At 41.9% G+C, this 27,092-nt stretch overlaps 1 protein-coding gene across 1 annotated transcript; it reads left to right on the top strand.

Moving 5' to 3' along the window:
• The first annotated feature begins 976 nt into the window (after nt 1–976).
• Fbxw16 (F-box and WD-40 domain protein 16) lies at nt 977–17,799 on the top strand. The gene is made up of 10 exons (NM_177070.3): nt 977–1,098; nt 1,935–1,972; nt 2,167–2,330; nt 3,450–3,568; nt 8,857–9,066; nt 10,418–10,576; nt 11,736–11,946; nt 13,359–13,537; nt 13,826–13,950; nt 17,616–17,799. The coding sequence occupies exons 1-10, from the start codon at nt 1,009–1,011 to the stop codon at nt 17,713–17,715; spliced, it is 1,395 nt and encodes a 464-aa protein (NP_796044.2). The 5' UTR covers nt 977–1,008; the 3' UTR covers nt 17,716–17,799.
• The last annotated feature ends 9,293 nt before the right edge of the window (nt 17,800–27,092 follow it).

The following is a 27,092-nucleotide window of genomic DNA, read 5'->3' as shown; positions in this document are numbered from 1 at the left end:
AGTATCCACATGCCTTATTGGAAGTTGAAGACTATTATGGCAAGGTTCCCAACCTAACCTGTTAATTCACTGAAGCCTGTTATTAAGAGCTACAGACATCTTACCATACCCAGCAAGGTACCAACGGTTTCCAGCAGACACTGGTTAAGAACCTGGGTGCACTCTTTCTCAGTCCCTCCTTAATGTTGTTAAGGAGGTATTATAGGGTTTCCAACCATTGTGAACATGCAAATATGTCTTTATATAGCAACTGCAGTGGCCTGTGATGGTGGTCCCTTCTAAAAGACACATCTATGTCCCAATCTCTGGGCCTTGTATTGCCTATCTGTCAAAGCTGTGAATGTCATTTAATATGATAAAATATATGCCTGAGAGGGACTTTGGACATGGCTATCAATTAAGAGCATATACCACCTCTGTATGTAGTACATGTAAAAGTATATGCAGGAGTGCCTATGCCTGTGTATGTGCAAAGACCAGTAGAAAACATCAGGTGTCCTGTTTGACCGCCACTTTCTACTAGAACACTGAGTACACAAGCACATGATCTCAGAGGCTGTACAGGCACAGAGAGGTGGGTCCTGCTGATCTAACTCAGGTCTCAAGGTAGACATGAACCTAATGGACTTCACATAAGCAATTGAAACTATTGAAAATTAGTGTGTTACTCGGGATTTTCTAGAAAGTTCTTACAAGTACATCATCAATCAGGGCTGCCCCAGATCATGTGCTTTGGGTTTCCACAGTGCAAGAAAGGGGTTTTTGAGCTCATCTACACAGTGAAAAATCACAGTGGAGTGAGTTAAGGTGTGAGATCTCTCAGCTGAGTGTTTCTGGCTCCAGTGATGTGGGCAGGGGACAGGCTGAGAGTCTTCACAGCTGTAGCTTGCTCCAATCAAAGCCAGATGAGCTGTGGTTGGCAATCCTGCTAAATCTTTGGCCAAGTCTTTAAAATCAGAGCAAGCTGGGAAGAGAAAGGAGAGTGAGTGTGGACTTAGGCCACTGAAGATGGAGATCCATTTACCTAGTTTGCCTATGATGGAAATCCTCTCCTATCTGGATGCCTACAGTTTGCTACAGGTTGCCCAAGTGAACAAGGTAAAAGCTCCTTGGCTGAACTCCTCCATTCTGTGCACCCTACAAAAGGCCCTTTTGACTTTTCCCACTCAGTCTTGGAGTCTCGGCTACCCCAGCAACACACTCTCACAGGCTTCCTTCCTTCCTTCCTTTCTTCATTCTTTCCTTCTTTCCTCCCTTCCTCTCTTCCTTCCTTCCTTCCTTCCTTCCTTCCTTCCTTCCTTCCTTCCTTTTTTCCTTCCTCCCTTCCTTCAATTTCTCCTAAAACTTACCTTATTCAGACCTGTCAACTCAGCTCTGACACATTAGTGTCTCAGGGACTAAGCTGCTTCTCTTGACCAACAGGAACTCCATCCTTCAGAATAGCAAATAGATATACCTCAGATTCCTGGGTTAGTATTATCCACTCTGAAGACCTCAAATATGGTTAGTTGAGGTAGGAGTGGTGGCACATGTCAGTAATTGAAGCACTTGTGAGGTCGAAGCAAGATGATCAGGAGTTTTGGGTCAAATCAACCACAAGAATTTAAAACCAGCCCTGGCAACTAGACAACCTATCTCAGAACAGTAACCGTGATATAAAAAAAAAATCTACTAAAAGAATGGAACAGGCTGCACTTTGGAGATATGTTGCTAATATGTGACATCCTTGATATCCTTTGTCAGACTTTGAGCCTGGCGCTCCTTCCACTGAGCTCTCACAAGGTGACTTGTGTTTGCTGGGGTAAGTCTCTCCAGGCTTGCTGGGCCAGGAGAGCTAGGACTGTTTGATTAACCTGTGTAGGCTGAGCCCAGAACAAATGGAGAACAGGAGAGAGGAGCAGTTGTTGGTTTAAGGATTCTTTTCTCTCCCATAGAACTGGAATGCACTTGCCAGCAGTGATGTCCTGTGGAGGTAATGAGAGGGGCAGGGTGGGATGGGAGGAGGGGACAAGATGGGGCTGAGAGGGAAGAAGAGGCCTTCAGATTCTGGGCCTGGGCCTCTGCTGCATGAGGATGGTTAGTGATTAAAAGTTTGCTCACTGTAACCATGGCTCTAAGGTGAGGTGATTGGGGTTAGCCTAATGGGATTGCAACTCTGCATTGCAGGAAGTTGTGTCAGAAGAGATGGCTCTACTGTGACATGGTCACCCTACAGCTCCATGGCAAAAAGACATGGAAGCAGTTCTTCTTTTACAGAACATGGCAAGAACATGCCAAATCCCGGGCAAAGCCAGAAGATTTCACTTACAAGGAAATTCCTGTGGAGTTTGGTATGAGCTTGGGTACTCTATAAGAGATACCCCCTTGGTTTTTCCCAGTGTGTGCAGTCCTGCATTCTCATTTAATAAGTGGAAGGGAAATGTAGTTTAACAGCATGGGCCTGCTGTACTAGTCTAGCCATGGAACTTCTCTGTAATATGCTGAGTGGTTGTTCTACATCGTAAAACCAGATCTATTGTTCCCTTTCCCTGAAGGCTTCATATCCTTCCCAGAGTGTAGAGAAAATTTACTGGGGAAATTACCAAATAGGCTTTAGTATTTATCTCTTTCAAAAAAATTCCTTAGACCAGTTTTCTGATGGAGTGATGCTTTGAAATTTTTTGCATTTATTATTTTAGTGTTAGTGTGTGTGTGTGTGTACATGGCACAGTGTTTGTGTGTCAGAAGAAAACTTAATGGAATCCATTCTCCTGAAAGGATGAATTTTATTTTTTCTGTTTATTTGAGATAAGTTCTCACTATATAGCTGTGTCGAGCCTGGAACTTTATCTGTAGACTAGGTTGGGCTCATTTCAAGAACTGGTGCATGCCTTCATGAGACTGGTACAACTCTACACCTGATTTTTCTTCTTCTTCTTCTTCTTCTTCTTCTTCTTCTTCTTCTTCTTCTTCTTCTTCTTCTTCTTCTTCTTCTTCTTCTCCTTCTTCTTCTTCTTCTTCTTCTTCTTCTTCTTCTTCTTCCTTTCTCTCTCTCTCTCTCTCTCTCTCTCTCTCTCTCACTCTCTCAGACTGGATCTCATGTACCACATGCTGATCTCAAACCCTTCATGTAAAAACAACCAACCAATGACCTTGAACTTTGGATCCTTCTGGCTCCAAATGAGTACCAGTTTATGGTTTATAGGCCTCCAGGAACAGAACTAAGCACTATGCCCAGGAGTTAAACCCCAGGCCCCAGTACCCATTTGGTATCTATAGAAACAGACTAAAGAATGAATGTATCTGAACCAGTGACCAGCCTGTAGTGTGCATGGCTGCCTCTCTCTTCATCCTTTCCACAGCTGTTATGCAAGCCTTCTTCATGGCAGAGGGAAGTAAAACATACCTCCTTCAGTTAGAGTTGTCCCTCAACTGTCTTGTGTCCACATATTGTTGGGGTTTCCTTGCAGAATTTCGGGCTTATGCATATTATATCTCAAGGCATGGCTTAACAAGAAATGGACAAGGGAAGTCTGCTGTCTGTATGGTGACTTCCACGAACAGGATTTCTACCTGGGATATTCACGAGGTGAGTCTGGCTGACAAGTAGCAAAAGTTACTCTCATATGAATTCTAATTTCATGTTTTTGTTGTTGAGGATGATGAGACAGGATCCCCCAGTACACACCAGTCTGTCCCAGAAGTCCCCATACAGATCCATCTACCTTGGCTTCCCATGTACTTGGATGGAAGCTTTGCAACACCACACGTGATTTTTTCCCTCTTCCTACTTTTTATTTATTTATTTTTAGAATGAATTATTTTCTATGTATGAGTGTTTTCAGGGGATATATGTATGTGTAATCCATGTGTGTCTGCTGCCTGTGGAGAACACAAGAGGGTGCCAAGTCCCTTAAAAAGTGTAATTGCAGATGACTGTAAGCTGTGGGCACTGGGTCTGCGGGCATAGAACTCTAGTCCTCTGCTTAGCCAACTGTACAGGGCCTGTCAGTGTTTCAAAGTTTTCATCATAGAGTTTGTTCTCATGGAAGGTTAGGCGTACTCCTAGGTATTACTTTTTTTTGAGACATAGTTTTGATTATATATGTGTGTGTTCCTGTGTTAGTTTATAGGTGCTGCCAGCTGGCAGAGGCCAGAGGCTGTCAGGTGTTGGGTAGGCTTTGGGAACCCAATTAGGGTCCTCTGCAAGAGCATTAATTGTTCTGTACTGCTGAACCATCAGGGTTTGTTTGTTGTTGTTTTTCTGGTTTGGAACAGGGTTTCACTTTGTAAGAGACTTGAGGGAAACTTACTCTGTAGACCAGACTGGCCTCAAATTCTGAGATCTGCTAACTTGTGCCTTCTGGGATCAAAAGAGCATACTATGTCCAGCAGGCCCCTTTAGGGTGGTGTTCCAGGCTGCTGTAAATGGAAGGCTTCTCTGATCCTTCTTCACTTTGTTTAGTGCTGCATGGGAAGGGCACTGATTTTCTTCCATGTTATTTCTATAGCTTGCCAATTTGGGGGGAGTTTATCAGCTCTCAGAGTTTTCCAGAGGAATCATGGGGTCTCCAAATACAGCCTCATAGTGTCTGCAAATGAAGAAACTCTGGCTTTCCTATTGGCCTCCCTGTTGTTTGTTTCTCTTGTTTTATTGTTCTAGCTAAAACAACACCATATTAACTGAGAGTAGAAGTGTGGATATAATTGCCTTGTTCCTGACTTTTCTGGAAATGCTTTGATTTTTTTTCATGCTCATTGTTGGGGGTACAGCGAAGAAACTCTAGACATTACTGCTCAATGACATAATAAAGGTTTTTTACTATACATATGAGAGAATGGCCAGAGATTCCTAGAACAGTCCAGGGTAGACAGAGAAAGAAGCAGACTGTGTTGTGTTCTTAAAAAGACTAGGATATGTTTTGTAGAGGAAAGTATAGTGAGGTGGGAGGTGTGCCTCAGCAGGCAGGCATATGCTGAGGCATCCCTTCCGCTGAGGTAGGAGACATACAATGTGTATAGTGCAGAATAGAGTTTATGTAGGTTCTGTGAAGCAGAGTTGAGAAAGGAGTAGAGACAGAGCAAGCTGGAGAGGGAGAAATGGAAAATGAGAGGGAGAAATGGAAAACGAGAGGGAGGGGAGGGGAGGGGAGAGGGGAGAGGGGAGAGGGGAGAGGGGAGAGGGGAGAGGGGAGAGGGGAGAGGGGAGAGGGGAGGGGAGAGGAGAGGAGAGGCAGGTCACCAAAAGTGGAGAGGGAAGGGGGAAGGGGAAAGAGGGAAAAATGGGTTAAGGAGAGAAAAGAACTAGACAGAAGGGACAGAGAGAGCAAGGAGGGGTCAAACAGCTCCTTTTATAGCAAGCCAGGCCTACCTGGTTGTTACACAGTAACTGTTGGGTGGAGCTCTAAAGAAATGCTAACATGCCTCCATTTTGGGTTAATTTTAAAAAGGAGAAACTAGAAAGAGGCAAAAGTAAATCAGGAATAGTGTCATTGTGATCTTTAGCTGCTTTCTGCTGACTTTGGGGCCACATATCTGGAAAAACTAGGAAAATGGGTATCATGTGTTGGTCTACTCTTAGGAGAGTCTCTTGTTTTCTTGCTGTCCAGGATCTGTGGTACCATCTGTTGGTAGGAAGGAGCAGGTCTAGTAGAAGCATCCGTGTCTGTGAGAGCAGGCTCTGACACATCTGTGGGTTGCTTCTCTGGAGCTGTCCTGGATGTAGATTTTGAGTAAACACCTGGATATAGCAAGGTGCTGGAATAGTTATGTATATTTGAGGAAGAGAATAAAGTCAAATGCTTTTGGGAAAAAAAGAAATTTTCTCCAGTGTACATTTGAAACACTTATGTCTTCGTGGTTGGGGTGAGAGGACTCCCAATCCCAGGTAACAGTAGAGCAGACTCAGCCCATGAAATAGTTAACAGGTAGAAACTTAGGTCATTGATTGTACTTATCTAGATGGAGTCTGTGTGGTCCATGAGAGGTGGAACTGATTGGGTATACTGGAGTTTATAAGTTTACAAATAGATTAATCTGTTAACAGCATTAACACTCTTTAAGATGAGATTAAGGAAGACAAAAACCATTTGTGGAGCAGAGGAGCAACAGGGGATATTTTCTTCTGAGAGACAATATATTTATAAATATATGTATATATTATACATATTATATACACATACATATATGTATATATAATATATAACATAAATATATGTATGTAATTGTGTATTATATATAATAACAGATATATTATAAATATATAAATGTGTTTATATATATACATTTGGCAGCATGAGAAATATTTTAACTTCTCATTTAAAAGACAAATTAAAAAAAAACTTTAAAATTTGACCATGTGAATATGATAGTTGATTATATTGTTTACCATGAGAAACACATTAATTCTATAGTTAAGAGTGATTGAGAATAGTCCTCCATTGTGTAAATATACAACATTTTTGGTAACCATTTCTCTGTTGAGGGACATCTGGGCTGTTTCTAGCTCCTGGGTTTTATAAATATGGCTGCCATGAAATAGTGGAGCATGTGTCCTTATTACATGTGGGAGCATCTTCTGGATATATGCTCAGGAGTGGTATAGCTGGGTCCTCAGGTGGTACTATGTCCAATTTTCTGAAAAAACACCAGACTGATTTCCAGAGTGTTTGTTCCAGCTTGTAATCCCACCAGCAATGGAGGAGGAGTGTTCCTCTCTCAACATACTTGCCAGCATCTGCTATCACCTGAGTTTTTTATCTTAGCCATTATGACTGGTGTGAGGTGGAATCTCAAGGTCATTTTGGTTTGCATTTCCCTGATTACTAAGGATATTGAACAGTTCTTTAGGTGTTTCTGAGCCCTTCCAGATTCCTCAGTTGAGAATTCTCTATTTAGCTCTGTTAATGATTTTTAATAGGATTATATCATTCTCTGGAGTCTAACTTCTTGAGTTCTTTGTATATATTGGATATTAGCCCTCTATTGGATGGAGGATTAGTAAAGAACTTTTCCCAATATGTTGTTTGCTGGTTTATGTTATTAACAGTGTCGTTTGCCTTAAAATTGCTTTGCAATTTTATGAGGTCCCATTTGATTCTTGATCATAGAACATAAGACATTGGTGTTCTGTTCAAGAACTTTTCCCCTGTGCCTTAATGTATGAAACTTTCCCCACTTTCTCTTCTATTAGATTCAGTATATCTGGTTTTATGTGGAGGTCCTTGGACTTGAGCATTCTACAAGGAGTTAAGAATGGATCAATTTTCATTCTTCTACATGTTGATTGCCAGTTGAACCAGCACCATTTGTTGAAAATCTATCTTAGTTTTCCACTAGGTGGTTTTAGCTCCTTTGTCAAACCAAGTGACTGTAGTTATGTGTGTTCATTTCTGGGTTATCAATTCTATTTCATTGGTCTACCTTCCTGACATTGTTTCAATACCATGCAGATGCCATGACCATAGTTCTCCGGGAACCTTCCTGGGCTGAGTGCCTTAGGGGAAGAAACAGGGCTAGAGCTGTGGTAGCATTGTTGACCTGGCTGCCTCACAGTGTGTAGGTATAATCTCTGTTCTCTATGGTTTTGTGAGTTCTAGGGGTCCATATGATGCCCTGGGAGAGGGATGGTAGGTTCCCTAATACGAGTGAGAAAGAACATAGGACTGGCAATGACTATGGTTCTTGAAGACATTACTCCTGGTTTCTCTCACCATTATGACACCTGATTGCCACTGTGCAGTCAGTGCTGATTTATGCAAGAGTTTCTTTCTATGTATACTATGACCTTTGAGATGGCCAGTTGCTGAGCCATTGTAGGGGAGAATTCGGTGAATGCTGGAACCTCATTGTGTGTTTCTTGAGAATCCTCTGTTCTCTCAACTATTTTTTATTTTAGTATGTTGTAGAACCTAATGCAGTGAACATTAATCCATTCTTGAGGTAGCTTGGTTCTCTTTGTCTGGGAGAAGGTCTTACCCTGTAGTCTCAGCTGATCTGGAACTATGTAGGCCAGGCTAGCCTCCAACTCAACAAATCTGCCTGCCTCTGCCTCCTGAGTGCTGGAACTAATGTGGTGTCCCAACATACAGCAAAGGGGTTTTATTTTGTTATGGTCTCAATGTTGAAAAACGTTGTATCTTACAACACACTGGAAATGTAACATAATGAAGAGGACAATCTTGGGGTTGGAGGTTTTGGAGTTTTTGGGTTTTGTTTGGTTTAGGTTTTGTCAGGTGGGTTGGAGGAGGCTGTTTAGGATGCTATCAGGCTATCCTAGAGTTCAAGCTGACCATGGACTCATGGGGACACTCCTACCTCTGCCTCCTAAGTGCATGAGTCCTGTTTTTCTGTCCACTCCTGCCACAAATAATATAGATGTTGTTTTTCTTCTTTGTGATTATTTTTTATTTTTATGTACATAGGTATTCTGCCTGCGTGTATTTCCATGTGAGGGAGTCAGATCCCCTGGAAGTGGAATTACTAACAATTGTGAGCTACAATGAGTGTTTAGGGAATTGAACTAAGCTCCTTTCATTAAGCACAGCTAGTGGTCTTAACTGCTGAGCCATCTCTGCAGCCCTGTGTTTCCTTTTCTTTTTTGAGATAGTCTTGTAATGCAATTCCAACTGGCCTGCAACTTGACATGATACACTGGACTAGCCTCAAGCTGCTAGTGAACTTCCTGCCTCTGCCTCCCACAATGGAAGTCTAGGTCTGTGCTACCACATCCTGTGATGGATGCTTAGAACTTTCATATTCTTTTCTTGGAAGTAAGAAGGTAGGTGTTCCAGTCTGGACAAGGATGCAAAGTAAAGCTGGTGAGTGAAAGCAGTTGAACTAGAGGTGCTCAGACAACATGATGCTCTTGTTCTCCAGGGTGCTATGACCTGGGAAAGCCCAGTACAGGAATCCTATATTGAACTGATGACTACCCTCCCTGAGATGCACATTGCGGTCACTGTAGATATAAGCTCAACTATCAAACTATGGGACTGTCACAACAGGGATGCTCTGGCAACTAAGAGCATATTCTCTCCCTGTCAAATACTGAAAGCTGTGTTTACAAAGGATGGCCCAATTGTCTTGGTAAGTGGCATGCCCCTCCCCAACCAAATCTGGAATAGTCACACAGAACAAAATATTTGCCAATTTGAGGTACCATTATTGTCAAATCTCACCTTGCCTTCCTAGAGTCTCTGTGAACACTGAGAGTCAATCACAGTATACCATAAACATGACCATAACTTAGCCTTTGACACATTAAAATTCTTTCCTGGCATCTGGGGAGAGGTAGCTCAGTGGGTAGCAGTGTTTGCTGTGCAAGTGTGAAGATCCAAGTTCAAATCCCTGACACTCACATAAAAAGTGTGATGTGGCTAAATGTGCGTGTAACCTCAGTGTTGTTGGGGATGAAAACACAAGGGTCACTGGGACTAGATGGCTGCTAGCCAAGACAGCCTAGCTCCAGGTACAATAAGAGACTCTTTCAGGAAATCAGGAGAGGGGTAGTCTAACAGGGTACCTGGCAGCCTTCTCAGGTTTCCAAATATGTCCCAGTATATAATCTACATACACATGCTTAAGTATAGAAATTGCAAGCACAAGAACACACACACACTTTTTCTAAGTGATTTTATATCTTTTTGTCTTGGAAATGTTTATTAGTCCTGAATCCATGAATTTGGTTAGAGACAGTAGAGAAAAATGTGAATTTTATCACATATACAGAAAAATGGATAATGCTGATGGCCCAGTTAGTGCTGGGGAAGAGTGTTTTAGGGTGGAAAATCTTTACACACACCCTAACTCATGAGTTTAAAACAGAGTATCATGACATAGTCCTGGTTGGCCTAGTACTCACTGGGTAGACTAGGGTGGCCTAACTCACAGAGATCAGATGTCCTCTGCCCTTGGATTGTTGGGATTTAAGACATAAGCTAGCATGCCCAACAAAAGGTTCTTTAAAAATAAATCCTGCAGGGCATGGTGGTACATGTCACAGAGGCAGATGAATCTCTTGCATTTGAGGCTAGCCAGGTCTACAGAGTAAGTTCCACTATAGCCAGGGATACATAGAGAAATCTTTCTCAAAAAATTCAAAAGGGAAAAACAATTTTTATGTGTGAATATTTTGCCTGCATGTGCATCTATGTATCCTATCTCTCTCTCTCTCTCTCTCTCTCTCTCTCTCTCTCTCTCTCTCTCTCTCTCTCTCTCTCTCTCTCTCTCATACACACACACACACACACACTTACCTACTGAGTCATCCACCAGGTCTAGGGACTCTTATTCCTTGGAATCACCCCAGACACTCTGTGAGGCAGGCTGGTCACAGCTTTGGGTCTCATTACTGGACTTGATGACACAGTGCAGATAAAACTCCTTCCTCCATACTTAACGTTTCCCCACTGACCTCGTGCTGCTGCTCTGATTTCAGGTAGGTGATACCTCGGGAAACCTCTACATCTTTAGGATTCCTGACTTACACCTCATTTCCAGACACAATGTATTCCCATACGCTATTGATGAACTCCACTGCTCTCCTCAGAATAAATGGGTCTTGCTGATTATAAGAAACCCACAAGTCTTGACAAAGGTAAGTGGGTTCTAGCAACTCCAGGGTGAAGGTGGGAGACAGTGGGAAAGTCCAGTCCTCAGGTAAGTCCAGGCAGACCACTCCCCCTCTCCAAAGCCCTATCATAAGAAAAGCCACCCTACAGTCAGGAAAGAATAATGTGCTTGGGAGCAGTCACGTGACCAGTCACAATGGCAAATGTCTATTAGTGAAGTGTCCTTGAAATGTGGCTCAGCCAAAAGATGAAGGTAGGTGAAATAACAGTCACCAGAACTTTGCTGGATAAAAAGCAATTTTCAATCACTGGCTGACATGCTCACCAGCGACTGATGCATTTCAAAAAAGTGCTACCATGTGGAGAGCCGTGCTGCGAGCAATCGCGTGCTTGCCGTGGCAATCGCCATTATAAGATGGCACTGGCTTCCACTGTGCCTAACTAGTAAATAAGCCTTATGCGCAAGTGCAAGAGTGAACACACACCTAGTCACTGCCCATCTCGAGGCGTAGTAATGGGGTGATGGGCAAGCAACGAATCAGGAGCTGTCACACCACATTAGGTGCTGAAACGTCACACTGCGGGCTATATAAGCAGCGCCATTTTCCCGGGTTTCGGCACCACTTATCCCGAGCTTTTGTCCTGAGTGTGTTCTTGCCGGCAGGGACAAAAGCTCGGGATACTACCATACCCAGTGCTTTATATGCTACCTTCTCTCTTAACTGCCAGCTCTCTGGTGCCTGGTTGTTAGGTATTGGGAGAGCAATGGTCTGTTCACAGGTCAATTACTCCTGAGGGCCCATGTATATTTATTTAGTTTTATACAGTCTCAATGCCTCAGTTAAAAAAAAGAAAAGTCCAGAACAACCCTGGACTGGTCCTCTGCACAGGGAAAATGTACTTAACCAAGCTCTGCCAGATGCATCCATTGAGATAGCATAACTGAAGCGCCCTTTGACCTGGGTCAGGGACTTCATTCTGTCTCTGAATATGATGGGAGGGGCAGGAAGAAGGTGAGATATTTCTTCCCTGAGTGGGAGCAATGACAGTTCTAACCTGTCCTGGGTGAAGAACAGATGCAGTCACTCCTGGGTTTATTTTGAAAGCCCCTTGTCTTGATTGTGCTTGTGTCAGGCTGCAGAGATTCACTCTTTATTGAGTTACACTGGGCAATAATTTCTGCAGGTGGTTTACATGAGCAGCTTACTGAGGACATCAGAATTTTCTGATCCAGTGTCTACCAGTCTCAAATTTCCATTATGCCAAGGAGTCTTCTGGACCCCAAGAAGGGAAGACAGGATAACCTTGATGGCCAGAAATGCACCCCCAAGACCCGCAAAATTTGGCACATTTGATATGAAGCTGGAAGAGATCGGGAACAAAGTAACTGTTCAAGGTAAACCTTAGAAAGTTCTCAAGGCAGACAGGATGGCATGTGCCCAATAGTAGGAGACTGAGTCAGGAAATCTTCATAGAGACTGCTGTCTCACAAACAAAACAGATGGAGCTGAGAAGATGGTTTAGCATGTGCACATGCCTACATACACTCACACAGATGTGCACATACATACATAAACACACACACTGATGAAGTGAATAAATAAAAATAAAGGGCCAATAATTTGTAGTGCACACCTTAAATCCCAGCATTCAGGATGAGAAACAATTAGAATCTCTGGGTTCCACGCCAGCCTGATCTATGCAGGGAGTGCCAGGTTAGCTAGGGATGCATAGTGAAATCTTGTCTCAAAAACAAAACCCCAAAATGACAAGCAATAACGAACTATATTATAGGGTGGCAAAATGTTTAGGGCAGTGGTTCTCTATGTATAGGTTGTGACCCCTATGACAAACTTCTATCTTCAAAAATACTTAAGTCACGAATCTTAACAGTAACAAAATTACCATTATGAAGTAGAAATGAAAGTACCTCTGTGGTAGGGCAGACCCCCCTCCCCACACTGCCACCTAAGAACTGTATTACAGTTCAGTAGGAAGCATTGGTAAGGTTGAGAAGCACTGGCTTAGAGGATAGAGACACTTACCTACGGAGCCTGACAACCTAGTTCAATTCCTGGGGTACCACAGGATGGAGGAGAGATCCAAATCCCTCAAGTTGTCCCCTGACCCTCACATGTGTACCTCTGGAATGAATACCTACACAAACATAATAATGTAAAAACAATTTGTAAAAGGAATCCTCATTTCTCCTGTGTCTCCCACAAGTGCTCAGAGTAAGCTATAAATGGTTGTCATTGTTTTGCATTTTTAGTCTTTGAAGACAGGGTTTCTCTGGGTATCCATGGATAACCTGGATTTTGCTCTGTAGACTAGACTGGTCTTGAACTTGGAGATCGACTGGACTGTGCCTGATTGTGGATTAACTTATGATCATGCTCCACATGATGTTTTTTGTAAAGGGAGCAGGGAGCTCCTTGTCCAGATGTGAACTTGTGCCTGTTTGATGGTCACTACAATAGCAATCTACAGTTTTTCAGGGGAGACATGTTTTCATTTATGTCATGCACTAGGGACTGGGTTCTACTCTCCTTTCCCAGTACAGTTGTCTTTCCAATGTTTAAGCAACTGACTGTCCACACCTTCACTGTTTCATGGCCTGCCTTTCCATGTCCAATGACATGGACTTCACAGAACATGAACTTGACAGACCAATGGACTGTTTTCATTGTCTCTTCAGACTAGCATGCCATGGAAGGAGGGATATGCTTTTTAGTAAGCATTAAGAATATTTCCCATATTTAAGTGACTGAATAAATTGCCTCTCTGTTTTCGGTTTGTTTGGAACAGGACATTTGGTAGCAAGTTTCTCTTTGCAAGACTACAAGGAGCGTGCAGAGTGGATGGGAGTCAGTGAAAAGGACACGATTGTTTGTTCAACTGGATCCTCTCTCTTGCTCTTCGACATGAATGGTCTCCGTCTGCAGACATTTCAGTACTGCCCAGAACAGATCTTTAGACTATGGGTGGTATGTTTGGAATGTTTTCCCCTCAGTGGTTAAAAAAAAATAGAATTAAATTTTTTAAACTTCATACTGTTGGGGTGTGCACATATGCATTTGTCTGTGTGTGAGCACTTACAGAGTTCACAGGCCAACTTCCTGGTGTTAGTCTCTTTCTTTTTCCCTTTGCACTGGCTCAGAGCACCAGGCTTGCTCAGCAAGTGTCTTTACCTGATGAGCCACCTCCTAGGCCCTCTCCCTGTCTTTTGATCTGACATTGACTCTAGCCTACTATCACTTGGGTGTTCTTTGAAGGACCCTGTTCATGTCATTGTCACCTGTAATGATGGCTCTTTGGATATATACGCATGGGAGGAGAGAAGCCCACTGCTAAGGAAGTGTTATCGACTGCAAAATAGGAGATATCTGCTACCGTCCAGGTAAGCTCTGCTTCTTGACTTAAATTGGACATTAATTTGAAAGCACTTCTGGGGCTGGAGAGTTAGCTCAGCAGTTAAAATCACTGGCTGCTCTTCTGGAAGACTTGGGTTCAGTGCCCTGAATCCACATGGCAGTTCATACCTGTCTGTAACTCCAGTTCCAGGGCATCTGACTGACACCTTCATACCAATGTATTGAGAGCTATGGTAAGCATTTAAAAAGTTCTATATAAAAAGGCATTTTTAAAGAGAAATGAACTTTCAATAAAATATATGACTAAATTTATGATCTTCAGCATCACACAGAACAGACATTGTGCTATAAATGTCTAATATTCAAGTAGTAGAGTCAGTAGGATCCAGATGTTCAAGGTAATCTGCTATTTAGCAAGTTTGGCAGCCAGATTGGGTTCAGTGCAAAACAATCACAAACAAACAAACAAACACACAAAAATAGAAACTGGCTAAGCATAACACACACTTTTAATCCAGGCAGTAAGGAGTCAGCCAAGTTGCTATCTTGTAAGTTCGAGGTCAGCCTGGTCTACATAGTGAGTCCCAGGACAGCCAGGGCTATAGAGAGAGATTATGTATTAGGAAAGAAGGGAGGGAGGGAAAGAAAGAACTGCTAGTTCTTGGGATCTTGGTACAAACAGTTATGTCAACAGCCTCAGGCTCGCAGCCGAAGTGGGGGGACTGTTTCTTCATATCTAGTCTTTAGTGGCAGGATGGGTTCTCCTGAGTGTGGCCCACACTTGGGTTCCTTCATCAGTGAGCTGTCGTCATCTCCATTTGGCTATTTTTTCTTTAACTTTTACTTGCCTTCATCCAAGTTATTTTCAGTGATCATGGTGTGGTGGTACAGGCCCCAATCCCTGCACACAGGCTGCTGAAACGAATGTTGATTGCCAGTTTGCAAAACACCTTTAACCCATCTCCAAAAAAGTAAAAGAAAAATATGGGTTCCACCCCTCCTTACAGGATTTCTCTGTGTAAACTGAATCTTGGAAACAGGCTGGACTTTATCTCCACCTGGAGATCCACCTGTCTCTGCCTCCAGAGTGCTGGGACTAAAAGTGTTTGCCCAGAGTTCCTTTTTTAAAAAGGTCAACAGCACGTGAAAATTTACCATTATTATTTATATTATGTGTATGACTTGAAGATATTTCTCCCTCTGAACATAGCACAGAGCTATAATTCCAGCATGCAGGAAACTAAGGCAGGAGAATTACCTCAAGTTTGAGGCTAGCATATGCTACTTTCAAATTTAATGCTAATCTGGGCTGAACAATTGAAACTTTATTTCAATATTTTCCCCACACTCTATGGGCGTTATCTTCATTCACTTGATTGTCTGTTGGTGGTGGTAGTGGGGGTGGTGTTTGGCACATTTTCATGTGTTATTTGTTTGTTTCCTCCACTATGCTGTGGAAAGAATTTGTAGTTTGATTCAGTCCCATTTGTAAATTCTTGTTTTGGTTGCTGGTACCTGGGAATCCCTAATCAAGAACTCCTGCCTAGATGGATGGAGTCAGGGAGCTTTTTCTACAGATTGTCTCTTAGTCATTTTCCAGTATAAAATCTAGTGTTTTCTTCAATATGTTATGAGTTGATTATTGAATTATTGAGTAGCGGAAAGCATAAGAATGTGTTGTCTTCTTAATCTTACTAACATCATCTATTGAAGAGCCTATTCCTTATCCTTAAAAAGTTAACAAACCATAGAAGTGCAGGTTCTTCCCCTAGGCTCTGATACGTAGGCTTGAGGGCAATATCATTCATTCTGCTTTAGTCACAGCAACTTGCTGTGACATATTTTAAAATCTGATACTGTCATACCTTCAGTTTTGTTATTTTGCTTAAGAAGGCCTTGGCTATGTAAAGTGTATGTGTGTGTGAGCATGTACATGTATTGTGGTTTTGAGACATCTTGTATACCTAAAGACTGGCTTCAAGCTTGCTATATAGTTAAGGCTAGCCTAAAATTTTATGTATCTAGGGAATCCTGAACCTCTTCCCTTTCACTCAGTCTCAAATTTTAAAATTGGTATTAGTTTCTTCTCCTTCAGGATTTGGAAAGGGCTCTACAATGTCCTTCTGGCTTCTATGATGTGCTGAAACATCCCTTGTCATTGGGGTCTGTCATTCTTTAGATCAGGTGAAATGTCCGACTGATTTCACATTTCTTCTTTAATTATTAGAAACTGTTCTTGTTGAATCTAGTGTCAATGGTTGGACCTTAATGTATTTGGTCTTGACCTGCTTTTGACTCTCTGTTGACTTACCAGTTTGGGGAAGGTACTTTGTCTTTCTTGTGTGGGGGAGTGAATCCTGGGTCTTCCACATGTAAAGGATGAACTCTGATAAAGAACTTTACCCCCAAATTTCAGGGAGTTTTGCTGTGTCTGCCACATGCCAGGTGGAGAGAGGTAGGGGTGCCATTTATACCATCTCAGTGCAAAGCAGGATAAGGGTGTGGGCAACAGGTTTGGCTAGAGTCTGCAAGGTCACAGGCAGAGGCTGTGTCATTGTCCAGGGAAGGCCTTACACTTATGAGCTTCTGAGTGATCTACTAGAGGTTTATCTCAGTAGTGAAGAACAGAATGATTGACATGAGCCCTACCATCTCACAGCCCTACTGCAGAGGGGATGCACTTCTATATTCACCCTGAGTGGACCAAGTTTAGCAAAGGGAACACAACTCAACTTTAAAATAAATTTATGAATTAAATCTTTGGTTTTTTTTCTGAGACAAGGTCACTCTATGTAGCCTAGACTAACCTCAAACTCCCTCAAACTCTGTCAATTCCTTGTCCTCAGTTCCTAAGTTGAAGTGATTTGTAGATCAGTGGCATCATACCAGGCTACTCTGTCTCTTCTTAAGCTAAGAAATGTACTGAACAACTGAGAATTGAGAAATGGGGCAGAGGTCTATTGCAGAAGGCTGGGATTAAATCTCATGCTATGAATGATAGACATCCTTTGCCAATGTGCACAGTTACTCAAAAATAACCTGGGATGACTCAACAATTTTGGCAACTGCCACCAAGACTGGACAGACAAGTCCAGTCTCTGGAACCTATTGGTGAAAGGAGCGAACTGATTCCCACAAGTTAATATCTACTCACTCAATTCACAGGAGCATAGACTTGCATTTGTGTACACACACACATGCACACATACAAGTACACATAGCCACACATAACCATGTATGCAAGCACACAGGCACACATGTGTGTGATCACACATGCATACACACAGGCATGCACACATAAGCACATACCCACTCAGGTACACACATGCTTAAGCACAAACACACACACACACACAAGTGGACACCTACACACATGACAACTTATCATTTTTATTTGTTTATTTTATGTATATGAGTACACTATAGATGTCTTCAAACACACCAGAAGAAGGCACCAGATGCCATTGCACCTGGTTTTGAGCCAATATGTGATTGCTGGGAATTGAACTCAGGAACTCTGGAAGAACAGTCAGTGCTATAAAACACTGAGCCATCTCTCCAGCCCCCAAACACAAAAGTATTTAAAAGTTTTAAACAGATTCAGGACTGTTATGAAAAGACAATCCTTTAATTATCAGTTGATAATTCTCCCATTTGAGTATTGACATCTTGTTTTTTTCCTCCTTTGCAGCTTCATTAACAATGCACTATGTGATGATGTGAGCATAATTGGAGTGATGATAAGTAGTCCCTCCTTCTGCTATCTGATGGCATATACCTTGAACTCTTGAACACTACTCCTGAAATGTGCTCTTGAAAACTGGGTGTGTTGTGTGTCATCTTCCTCAATGATAATAAAGGTCTATTTGCAAGCACAGGTTGGCGATTTCAGTGATTCTAAGCAGTGAAGAGGCCAAATTTGTTGGTGCACACCTTTAATCCTGACTCTGGGAGTCAGAAGCAGATGGAAGATCTGAGTGCTGAGACCAGCCTGGTCTACACAGCTAGTTCCAGGCAAACCAGTTTACATTAGGAGAACCTATCTCTGAAACAAAACCTATGGCAAGATGTACAAACCATTTGACTGTGACATCTGTCATTTCATTGCTATAGGGTTGACTCAGATGACCAGGCCATGTGGGCAGCTTTTCACTGCAGAAGCCAAGTGGCAAATTAAAATTAAAAAAAAACTTTTTTTGAGACTATACTTATCCCTTCCCCAATTCTACATTTAAACCATCCTATTTACCTCTCCTCACTGTTTTCTTTTGAATTCTTGACTTATTTTTTTCTCTCAAACCACTTTTGAAATGAAGGGCATATGGACTGGAGAGATGGCTCAACACTGAAGACCACTGGCTGTTCTTCCAGAAGACCTGGGTTCAATTGCTAGCACACAGACAGCAGCTAACATCTGTCTGTAACTCCAGTTCCAGGGGATATGGTACACTTCACACAAACGTACATATTGACAACGTAGCAACACACATAAAATCTTGAGAGGGGAGGAGAGAGAGAGAGAGAGAGAGAGAGAGAGAGAGAGAGAGAGAGAGAGAATTATTAAAAGCCAGGTGGTTGGAGAGCACACCTTTAATCCCACATCATGAGAGAGACAGTCAGCCAGAACTGAGTTCAAGCCAGCCTTGTTTACAGAGCCATTTCCAGGACAGTCATTGCTATGTATGTATATGTATACAGAGAAACCCTGTCTTGAAAATCCTTCAAATGGAAAATTAAAGTTAATTGAGCTTAAAAGGATTAGAGTCAATAGGATGGAGCAAAGACATGGAGACAGGAACAGTGAAGAGTGCACATCTTGATCTGCACATAGGAAGCAAAGAGACAACATGGGAATGACAAGTCTTTTTAAACCTCAACACATGACCACAGTGACACAACCCCTCCAACAGAGCCACATCTCCTAATCCTTCCAAAATAATTCCACCAACTATTGACCAAGTTTATAGAAGTCATTCTCATCAGATTACCACACATGCACACACATGCAAAACACAGAATTATACGAAGAAAGAAACCCCATAGCTCAGCCACTTGAGGGACAAACCTAAGGGACCCTCAACCATATGGTGAGCTCAAGGTTAACCTGGGTTACATGGCATCACCTCTCAAAAGAAATAAAACCAAGGGACTAGAGACAAGGCTTGGCAGTTAAGACAAGAGCTGCTCTCCCAGAGGACCCAGGTTCAATTCCCAGCACCCACAGGGCAGTTGACAACTGACAATGCTGTTCCAGGGCTCCACAGCCCTCTTTTGGCCTCTGAGGAAACTACATGCTTCTGGTACGCATTCAGACAAAACAAACTTACATACATACATACATACATACATACATACATACATACATAACAAGCTCCCTGTCTGTCTCACTCTTTAGGTAAGGGAAGTGTATGACTGGAGACCAAGCACTCAGGAGGCTGAGCCTGACAACAGGGAGTTCAAGGTAGCTGAGACTGTGTGACAAAACACTTTCTCAAGTAAGTAAATAAGGCTATATGGCTAAACAGAAGAGACTTTTCTGAGTTGGGGAATGAAAATATTATCAACTGAAAAAAAAAACAAGCAAAACAAAGGCAATTTGTTCATAGAATTTTAAGAAATTTCTTAATGAATTTCAGAGAATATACCCTTCCCCTGTGGGGCCCGAAAAGGCAGCCTGTTTTGGTTGAACGAAGCTTGCTCTGGAGACCAAGTAGAAAAATCTACAAGAGCCAGAACAGTGAGCCATGTTCCCAGAGACAGGTGCCTGACACCACATAGCCACCAACGCCATAATTCTGTGACTATCAGTCACATAGTCAAAGCCCCAAGCTCCTGGCATTCTAGCTTGACTCCACCCTCACAGTTATCTGACTATAGCCAGGACTGCTCCTCTCCACAGTTACCTGGCAACAACATGGTAGCCCAGCCCACTAGAAAAGGAACTGCTTGGCCCTTCCTCTCTCTCTCTTAGGCTCTTACCTTCTTACTCTCATTTCTAGCTCTCCTTTCTCCTCCCTTCCCCCCTTCTCTCCACTTGGCCATGGCCAGCCTCTCTCTTTCTACATTCTCTCTTTCTCCCTGCATTTCTACAATAAAGCTCTAAAACAGTAGACTGTCTCTGCTCATTAAGGCCTGCTGTGCTTAAAGGATGGGGTAGGATTTCCCTTAAAGAGCCACATCTAACTTTCTGGAAGGCATTCCTGTGCCACCCTCACCTACCCACCGCCCATGGACCGTATGAAGGATTCTTGCCTGCATTGGAACCACTCAGCTCCTGTTCTCCCCCTCTCCCCTCCCCTACGCCACAAGGCTGGCTGAACTGCCCACCGGACCCCCACTTTGTTCTCAGCTCTTCCAAGATGTCCAGCTCCATCTGGGATGGCCAAAACTGAGAACCTGTTATCTCTAGACTCAGTGAGACCCAGTGACTTCACACTGCCTGCCCCTTTCGAAGCCCCCCACCCCCAACCCACAGGAGGCAGGGTTCCATGCCTTCTCTCAGGCAGACACCCACCTGTGACCAAGTGGAAAGCTTATGGCAGTCCTCCCTTGTCCACCTGACCAGAGCACCAGAAATCTGAGAGGAATCCTGTTTTCTCCCTCTCCATTTATTCCCCCATGCCTGCTGCCCTACATTCCCCCATCCTGGAGCAGGGTAAACAGACCTAGAGTGCTTGGGACAATGGATTTTAAGACTTAGGTGGAATTGTCTGCCTTGCTGTACCTGCAGTTTTTCTACAGAAACATAGAGGGAAGAGACTGCCCGGCTAGGCTTGCTTTGCACACAATCCAGTTGAAACAAAGGATGGGTTTTGTGGTCTTCCCTTTATAAGCTGGAGCTGCAGAATTAAATCTTGAGTTTTGATCAGAACCTCATCTTGGCTCTGTGCTTTTCCTTGTACCTCATCCTTTTCCATTTCTAGGCCCCCTTTCAGGTAAACCCAGTTTTCCATGAGCGTTGGATGGCTACATGTGGTGCTGGAACAAGGAGTCTGAAAATGGGGTGACCCACTGAGAAATGCTGTCTTAGGTAGATGTCCAGAGAAAACAGAGGAAAAGTAACAGTATCCTGCACACTAAGCAAGGAACAGCATTAATGGTAGCGCTAGACATAAATTTTATTTTTTGGATGCTGTTTTTCCAGTAGGTACATTTAAGCAGGATAGAGCGAGGCTGGAGTCATGCTGACCAGATGCTGATTTCACACAGGGGTGACAGTGCATTCCACAGGGGAATTCTATGTAGGGACACATACACAGCCAAGAGCTCCTTCAGGATAGAGGAGCAGGGTTTAAAACACAGATGTTAGAAAAATTCTTAGCTCAATTAGATTTATGCACTGAGTGGTTCAGAGAAGTAGGAAGAGAGAGTAGGAAGAGAGAGAATAGGTTTCCACAGTCCAGGACCTGTTCGCAAAAAAAAAAAAAAAAAAAAAAAAAAATGTACATAAGCTATTTCAGAGTTCTCCTAGTGACAGTTGGAAATTGGGAGATGTCCTGCTTCCTCTCTGGCTCCTAGTGGAGCTATCCTTAGTCCTGGTTAAATCTAGTTCTCTTTGGGACACAAAGATCTCTTCCCTCTGTTTATTATCTGTCCTTGGTGCACCAATCTGTCTGTGTGTCAATTTATGTCTATTTTCGTGTCATTATTTGAATTATTGTTGTTCTGTGTTCCATGTTGAAAAGAAAAAATGGTTAAAACTATAGCTTCTGGCTATCCACCCCTTGATTTAGTTTAACTTCTATAGAACACAGTCTCAATTTGTACAGCAGAAACTCATAAATTACTCTGCACTGTAGTTAGGAGTCAAGCACAGCTGGAGACAACGTGTTTTCCCCTTGAAATTACACATAGAAAGGATAAGAAAATGTTGTTTGATCTAAATATATAAGATTTGTATAGTTCATTTTTGTTTCTAAGTCTCAATTTGTACAGCAGAAACTGATAAGTTACTCTGCATTGTAGTTGGGAGTCAAGCACAGCTGGAGACAGGGTGTTTTCCCCTTGAAATTACAGCTAAAGAGGATGAAAAAATTTTGTTTGATCTAAATATATAAGATGAATGTAGCCACTTCATTTTTGTTTCTGACTGATTTTAAAGGTATAAATATGTTCTGCATGTCTTGGTTATAGAGTATTGGCTTATAAGTTATTGGGTATGATTAGAAATTTGGAACATTGCTAAGAGTAAGTTAGCTTAAACCAAGTAACTCAGGGTTGGAATCATTCTAAACAACAACACATGGCATGAGCCAACCCAGGAAAACAAACCTCTAAAGATACTTCTATATCAGGATAATATTTTATGTAATTCCTATCCTGGAAACTAGACTTATAAAGGATAGAATATAAAACAGTGTCTCTTTAATGAGGTGTGAAAGCTGCTCTGTCATGCATTCATACATAAGAACTGGAAGCCAAACTTTGTAATGTGCAAGTAATGCTCCTGGTATTGATTTTTAAAGAGAATGGATTGTTTACACTGTTAAAAATTGGGTTTTCTTATCCAAAACTAGAGTTCTGTTCTAATACTGCAAAACAAACTTAAAAATTCTAATTAAACTGCCAGAATTCCATTGGCTGCAGTTTGCACTTCAATCACAGGCTCAGGATTTTTAACTCACCCATATTTGTAGTGAAGAAAAAAAATCAAGCAAGTAGAGATACTGCAAGAGTAATAAAGACTTAAAGAAAGCTATAGCACAGCACCGCCTGCCGCCCCTTTCACACAAGCTTTATCAGACACAGTGGTAGAAATAAATTTGATTCTTCATGATAGATAGGAGATCTCAGTGGGAGTTTATCTGGGACCAAATAAGATCCAAATGAACCATTCCAGGAATTTGTGGAGATACTGCTAAAAGCAGCTGGCAGTATTTTTGGAGACCCTCAGGCAGGAGTTCCTTTTGTTACATAATTGGCTTATGTGAATGTCAATGCAGCTTGTCACATGGCCATCTGGGCATACAAAACAGAGACAAACTTACCTGAATACATTTATCTTTGTATAGAAATTGGACCCTCATAAAATCAGGGTCTGGCTATGGCTGCTGCCTAGCAGGGGAATACAGTACAAGCAATGCTTTCACAGCACTGAGGGGATAAGGAATGTTTTAAGTATGGGGGCATAGGTCATTTTAAGTAAGACTTTCAAAAACATAGAACTATATACAGGTAGTAGAATCACTTTCCTAGAATCTGTCCTCAGTGCAGGAAGGATAATCACTGGGCCAGTCCTCTGGAAATAGGCCCAGATTAAGAAATATTTAAATTTGAGTTAAGGCAAAGCTTATAGTGGTCTCAGAGGAGCTTTATATGGCATTCCTTTTGTCTTTGTCATCCTGACTAGCCCCTAGAAAGATGTTTACCAGACCTGCTATCAGAAGAATGCCAGCCCAGGGTAATATACCCAGCCAAACTCTCAATTACCATAGATGGAGAAACCAAAGTATTCCACGACAAAATGAAATTCACACATTATCTTTCCAGGAATCCAGCCCTTCAAAGGATAATAACAGAAAAAAATCAATACAAGGACAGAAACCACGCCCTAGAAAAAGCAAGAAAGTAATCCCTCAACAAACCAAAGAGAAGACAGCCACAAGAACAGAATGCCAAATCTAACAACAAAAATAATAGGAAGCAACAATTACTTTTCCTTAATATCAATGGACTCAATTCCCCAATAAAAAGACATAGACTAACAGACTGGTTACACAAACAGGACCCAACATTCTGCTGCTTAGAGGAAACCCATCTCAGGGTAAAAGACAGACACTACCTCAGAGTGAAAGGCTGGAAAACAATTTTCCAAGCAAATGGTCTGAAGAAACAAGCTGGAGTAGCCATTCTAATACCTAATAAAATCGACTTCCAACCCAAAGTTATCAAAAAAGACATGGAGGGACCCTTCATACTCAACAAAGGTAAAATCCTCCAAGAGGAACTCTCAATTCTGAATATCTATGCTCCAAATGCAAGGGCAGCCACATACTTTAGTAAAGCTCAAAGCACACATTGCACCTCACAAAATAATAGTGGGAGACTTCAACACACCACCTTCATCAATGGACAGATCATGGAAACAGAAACTGAACAGGGACACAGTGAAACTAACAGAAGTTATGAAACAAATGTACTTAACAGATATCTGCAGAACATTTTATCCTAAAACAAAAGGATATACCTTCTTCTCAGCACCTCATGGTACCTTCTCCAAAATTGACCATATAATTGGTCACAAAACAGGCCTCAACAGATACAAAAAATATTGAAATTGTCCCATGCATCCTATCAGACCACCATGGACTAAGGCTGATCTTCAATAACAACATAAATAATGGAAAGCCAACATTCACGTGGAAAGTAAACAACACTCTTCTCAATGATACCTTGGTCAAGGAAGGAATAAAGAAAGAAATTAAAGACTTTTTAGGGTTTAATGAAAATGAAGCCACAATATATCCAAACTTATGAGATACGATGAAAGCATTTCTAAGAGGAAAACTCACAGCTTTGAGTGCCTCCAAAAAGAAACTAGAGAGAGCACACACTAGCAGCTTGACAACACACCTAAAAGCTCTAGAAAAAAAAGAAGCAAATTCACACAAAAGAAGTAGACGGCAGGAAATATTCAAACTCAGGGGCAAAATCAACCAAGTGGAAACAAGAAGAACTATTCAAAGAATCAACCAAACGAGGAGCTGGTTCTTTGAGAAAATCAACAAGATAGATAAACCCTTAGCCAGACCCATTAGAGGGCACAGGGACAGCATCCTAATTAACAAAAGCAGAAATAAAAAGGGAGACATAACAGCAGATCCTATAGAAATCCAAAACACCATCAGATCCTTCTAAAAAAGGCTATACTCAACAAGACTGGAAAACCTGGATGAAATGAACAAATTTCTAGACAGATACCAGGTACCAAAGTTAAATCAGGATCAAGTTAATGATCTAAACAGGCCCATATCCCCTAAAGTAATAGAAGCAGTCATTAATAGTCTCTCAACCAAAAAAAGCCCAGGACCAGATGGGTTTAGTGCAGAGTTCTATCAAACCTTCAAAGAAGATCTAATTCCAGTTCTTCACAAACTATTCCACAAAATAGAAGTAGAAGGTACTCTACTCAACTCATTCTATGAAGCCATAATAACTCTGATACCTAAACCACAGAAAAATCCAACAAAGATAGAGAACTTTTGACCAATTTCCCTTATGAATATCGATGCAAAAATACTCAATAAAATTCTCGCTAACCAAATTCAAGGACACATTAAAACAATCATCCATCCTGACCAAGTAGGTTTTATTCCAGGGATGCAGGGATGGTTTAATATACGGAAATCCATCAACGTAATCCATTATATAAACAAACTAAAAGACAAAAACCACATGATCATCTCTTGGAGATAGCATTTGACAAAATCCAACACCCATTCATGATAACAGACTTGGAAAGATCAGGAATTCAAGGCCCCTACCTAAACACGATAAAAGCAATCTACAGCAAACCAGTAGCCAACATCAAAGTAAATGGTGAGAAGCTGGAAGCAATCCCACTAAAATCAGGGACTAGACAAGGCTGCCCACTCTCTCCCTACTTATTCAACATTGTACTTGAAGTCCTAGCCAGAGCAATTCGACAACAAAAGGAGATCAAGGGGATACAAATTGGAAAGGAAGAAGTCAAAATATCACTTTTTGCAGATGATATGATAGTATATATAAGTGACCCTAAAAATTTCACCAGAGAACTCCTAAACCTGATAAACAGCTTCGGTGAAGTAGCTGGATATAAAATTAACTCAAACAAGTCAATGGCCTTTCTCTGCACAAAGAATAAACAAGCTGAGAAAGAAATTAGGGAAACAACACCCTTCTCAATAGTCACAAATAATATAAAATACCTTGGCATGACTCTAAGGAAGTGAAAGATCTGTATGATAAGAACTTCAGGTCTCTGAAGAAAGAAATTAAAGAAGATCTCAGAAGATAGAAAGATCTCCCATGCTCGTGAATTGGCAGGATCAACATTGTAAAAATGGCTATCTTGCCAAAAGTGATCTACAGATTCAATGCAATCCCCATCAAAATTCCAACTCAATTCTTCAACGAATTAGAAAGAGCAATCTGCAATTTCATCTGGAATAACAAAAAACCTAGGATAGCAAAAAGTCTTCTCAAGGATAAAAGAACCTCTGGTGGAATCACCATGCCTGACCTAAAGCTTTACTACAGAGCAATTGTGATAAAAACTGCATGGTACTGGTATAGCAACAGACAAGTAGACCAATTGAATAGAATTGAAGACCCAGAAATGAACCCACACACCTATGGTCATGAAAGACTCCAAGAGGAGCTCCTCACTCAGGCCTCAGGACAATAGCGGACACCCAAGAACTCACGACAGACCAAGCTTGTTGCAAACCACATGAGGCTTTATTCGGGGAAAGCCAGAGCTCTGGGGATGACTCATATCCCAAGCAGTGGTAGAGGAGTCCACCTCAAGGGGAAAGAGTTCCCAGTTTTTATAGGCCCTCAGGGGGGAAAGGAGAAGGGGGAGATTAGGGGATTTCCAGATCTAAACAATGTCTATTCTCAAAAAATGGGTATGGGAGGGGTACAAGGAAAGAGTCTAATGAAGGTGCAGCAATGGGCACACACCTGGTCAGAACATTGGCAGACACACAGGTTCAAGGAGTGGCCAGAGCATTGTGCACCTCTATTTTTCTAAATCAGTGAAGCTAGTTCTGCTAACACTGACGTCTATCTTGCCAATTTCAGGGCTTCTGTGTCCTTTTACATTCTGCCAGGATCTTTCATTCCCCACTTCTTCTAGTTACTAGTTCTAATCTTAGAACTAAACTGCAACCTCTTTTTCAAAGTTCTGCAGAAACTGGTATTGTTGTCTTAATACTAACAACTGGATGGCACCAATCCTCTCTCTAACGAAGGTCATTAGTTTATTAAGAATTAATGGGCCACACGTCAGCAGTAAGAGCAGAATTATTAGAGGGTCTATCAGAGTAGAAATGAGGGTGGTCAACCAAGGGGATTTATTTTTTAGGAGCTTGCTTTACATGAAAGGCATGAATCTAAGCAGAGATGCCTTTTTCTTTGACAGCAGTGGGGGTGGTCAGCAGCACGATGCAGGGGCCTTTTTAAC

This window comes from Mus musculus, chromosome 9, assembly GCF_000001635.26.
Source record: "Mus musculus strain C57BL/6J chromosome 9, GRCm38.p6 C57BL/6J".
Classification (NCBI taxonomy): domain Eukaryota; kingdom Metazoa; phylum Chordata; class Mammalia; order Rodentia; family Muridae; genus Mus; species Mus musculus.
Note: the sequence above shows the minus strand (reverse complement) of the source record. Positions and strands in the feature narration are given on the sequence as shown.

Coding starts and splice junctions, on each gene's coding strand:
- Fbxw16 (NM_177070.3), top strand. CDS start 1,009: ATGGAGATCCATTTACCTAGTTTGCCTATGATGGAAATCCTCTCCTAT. Junction 1,099..1,934: donor AGGTTGCCCAAGTGAACAAG/GTAAAAGCTCCT, acceptor TCTCTCCCATAG/AACTGGAATGCACTTGCCAG. Junction 11,947..13,358: donor GAACAAAGTAACTGTTCAAG/GTAAACCTTAGA, acceptor TGTTTGGAACAG/GACATTTGGTAGCAAGTTTC.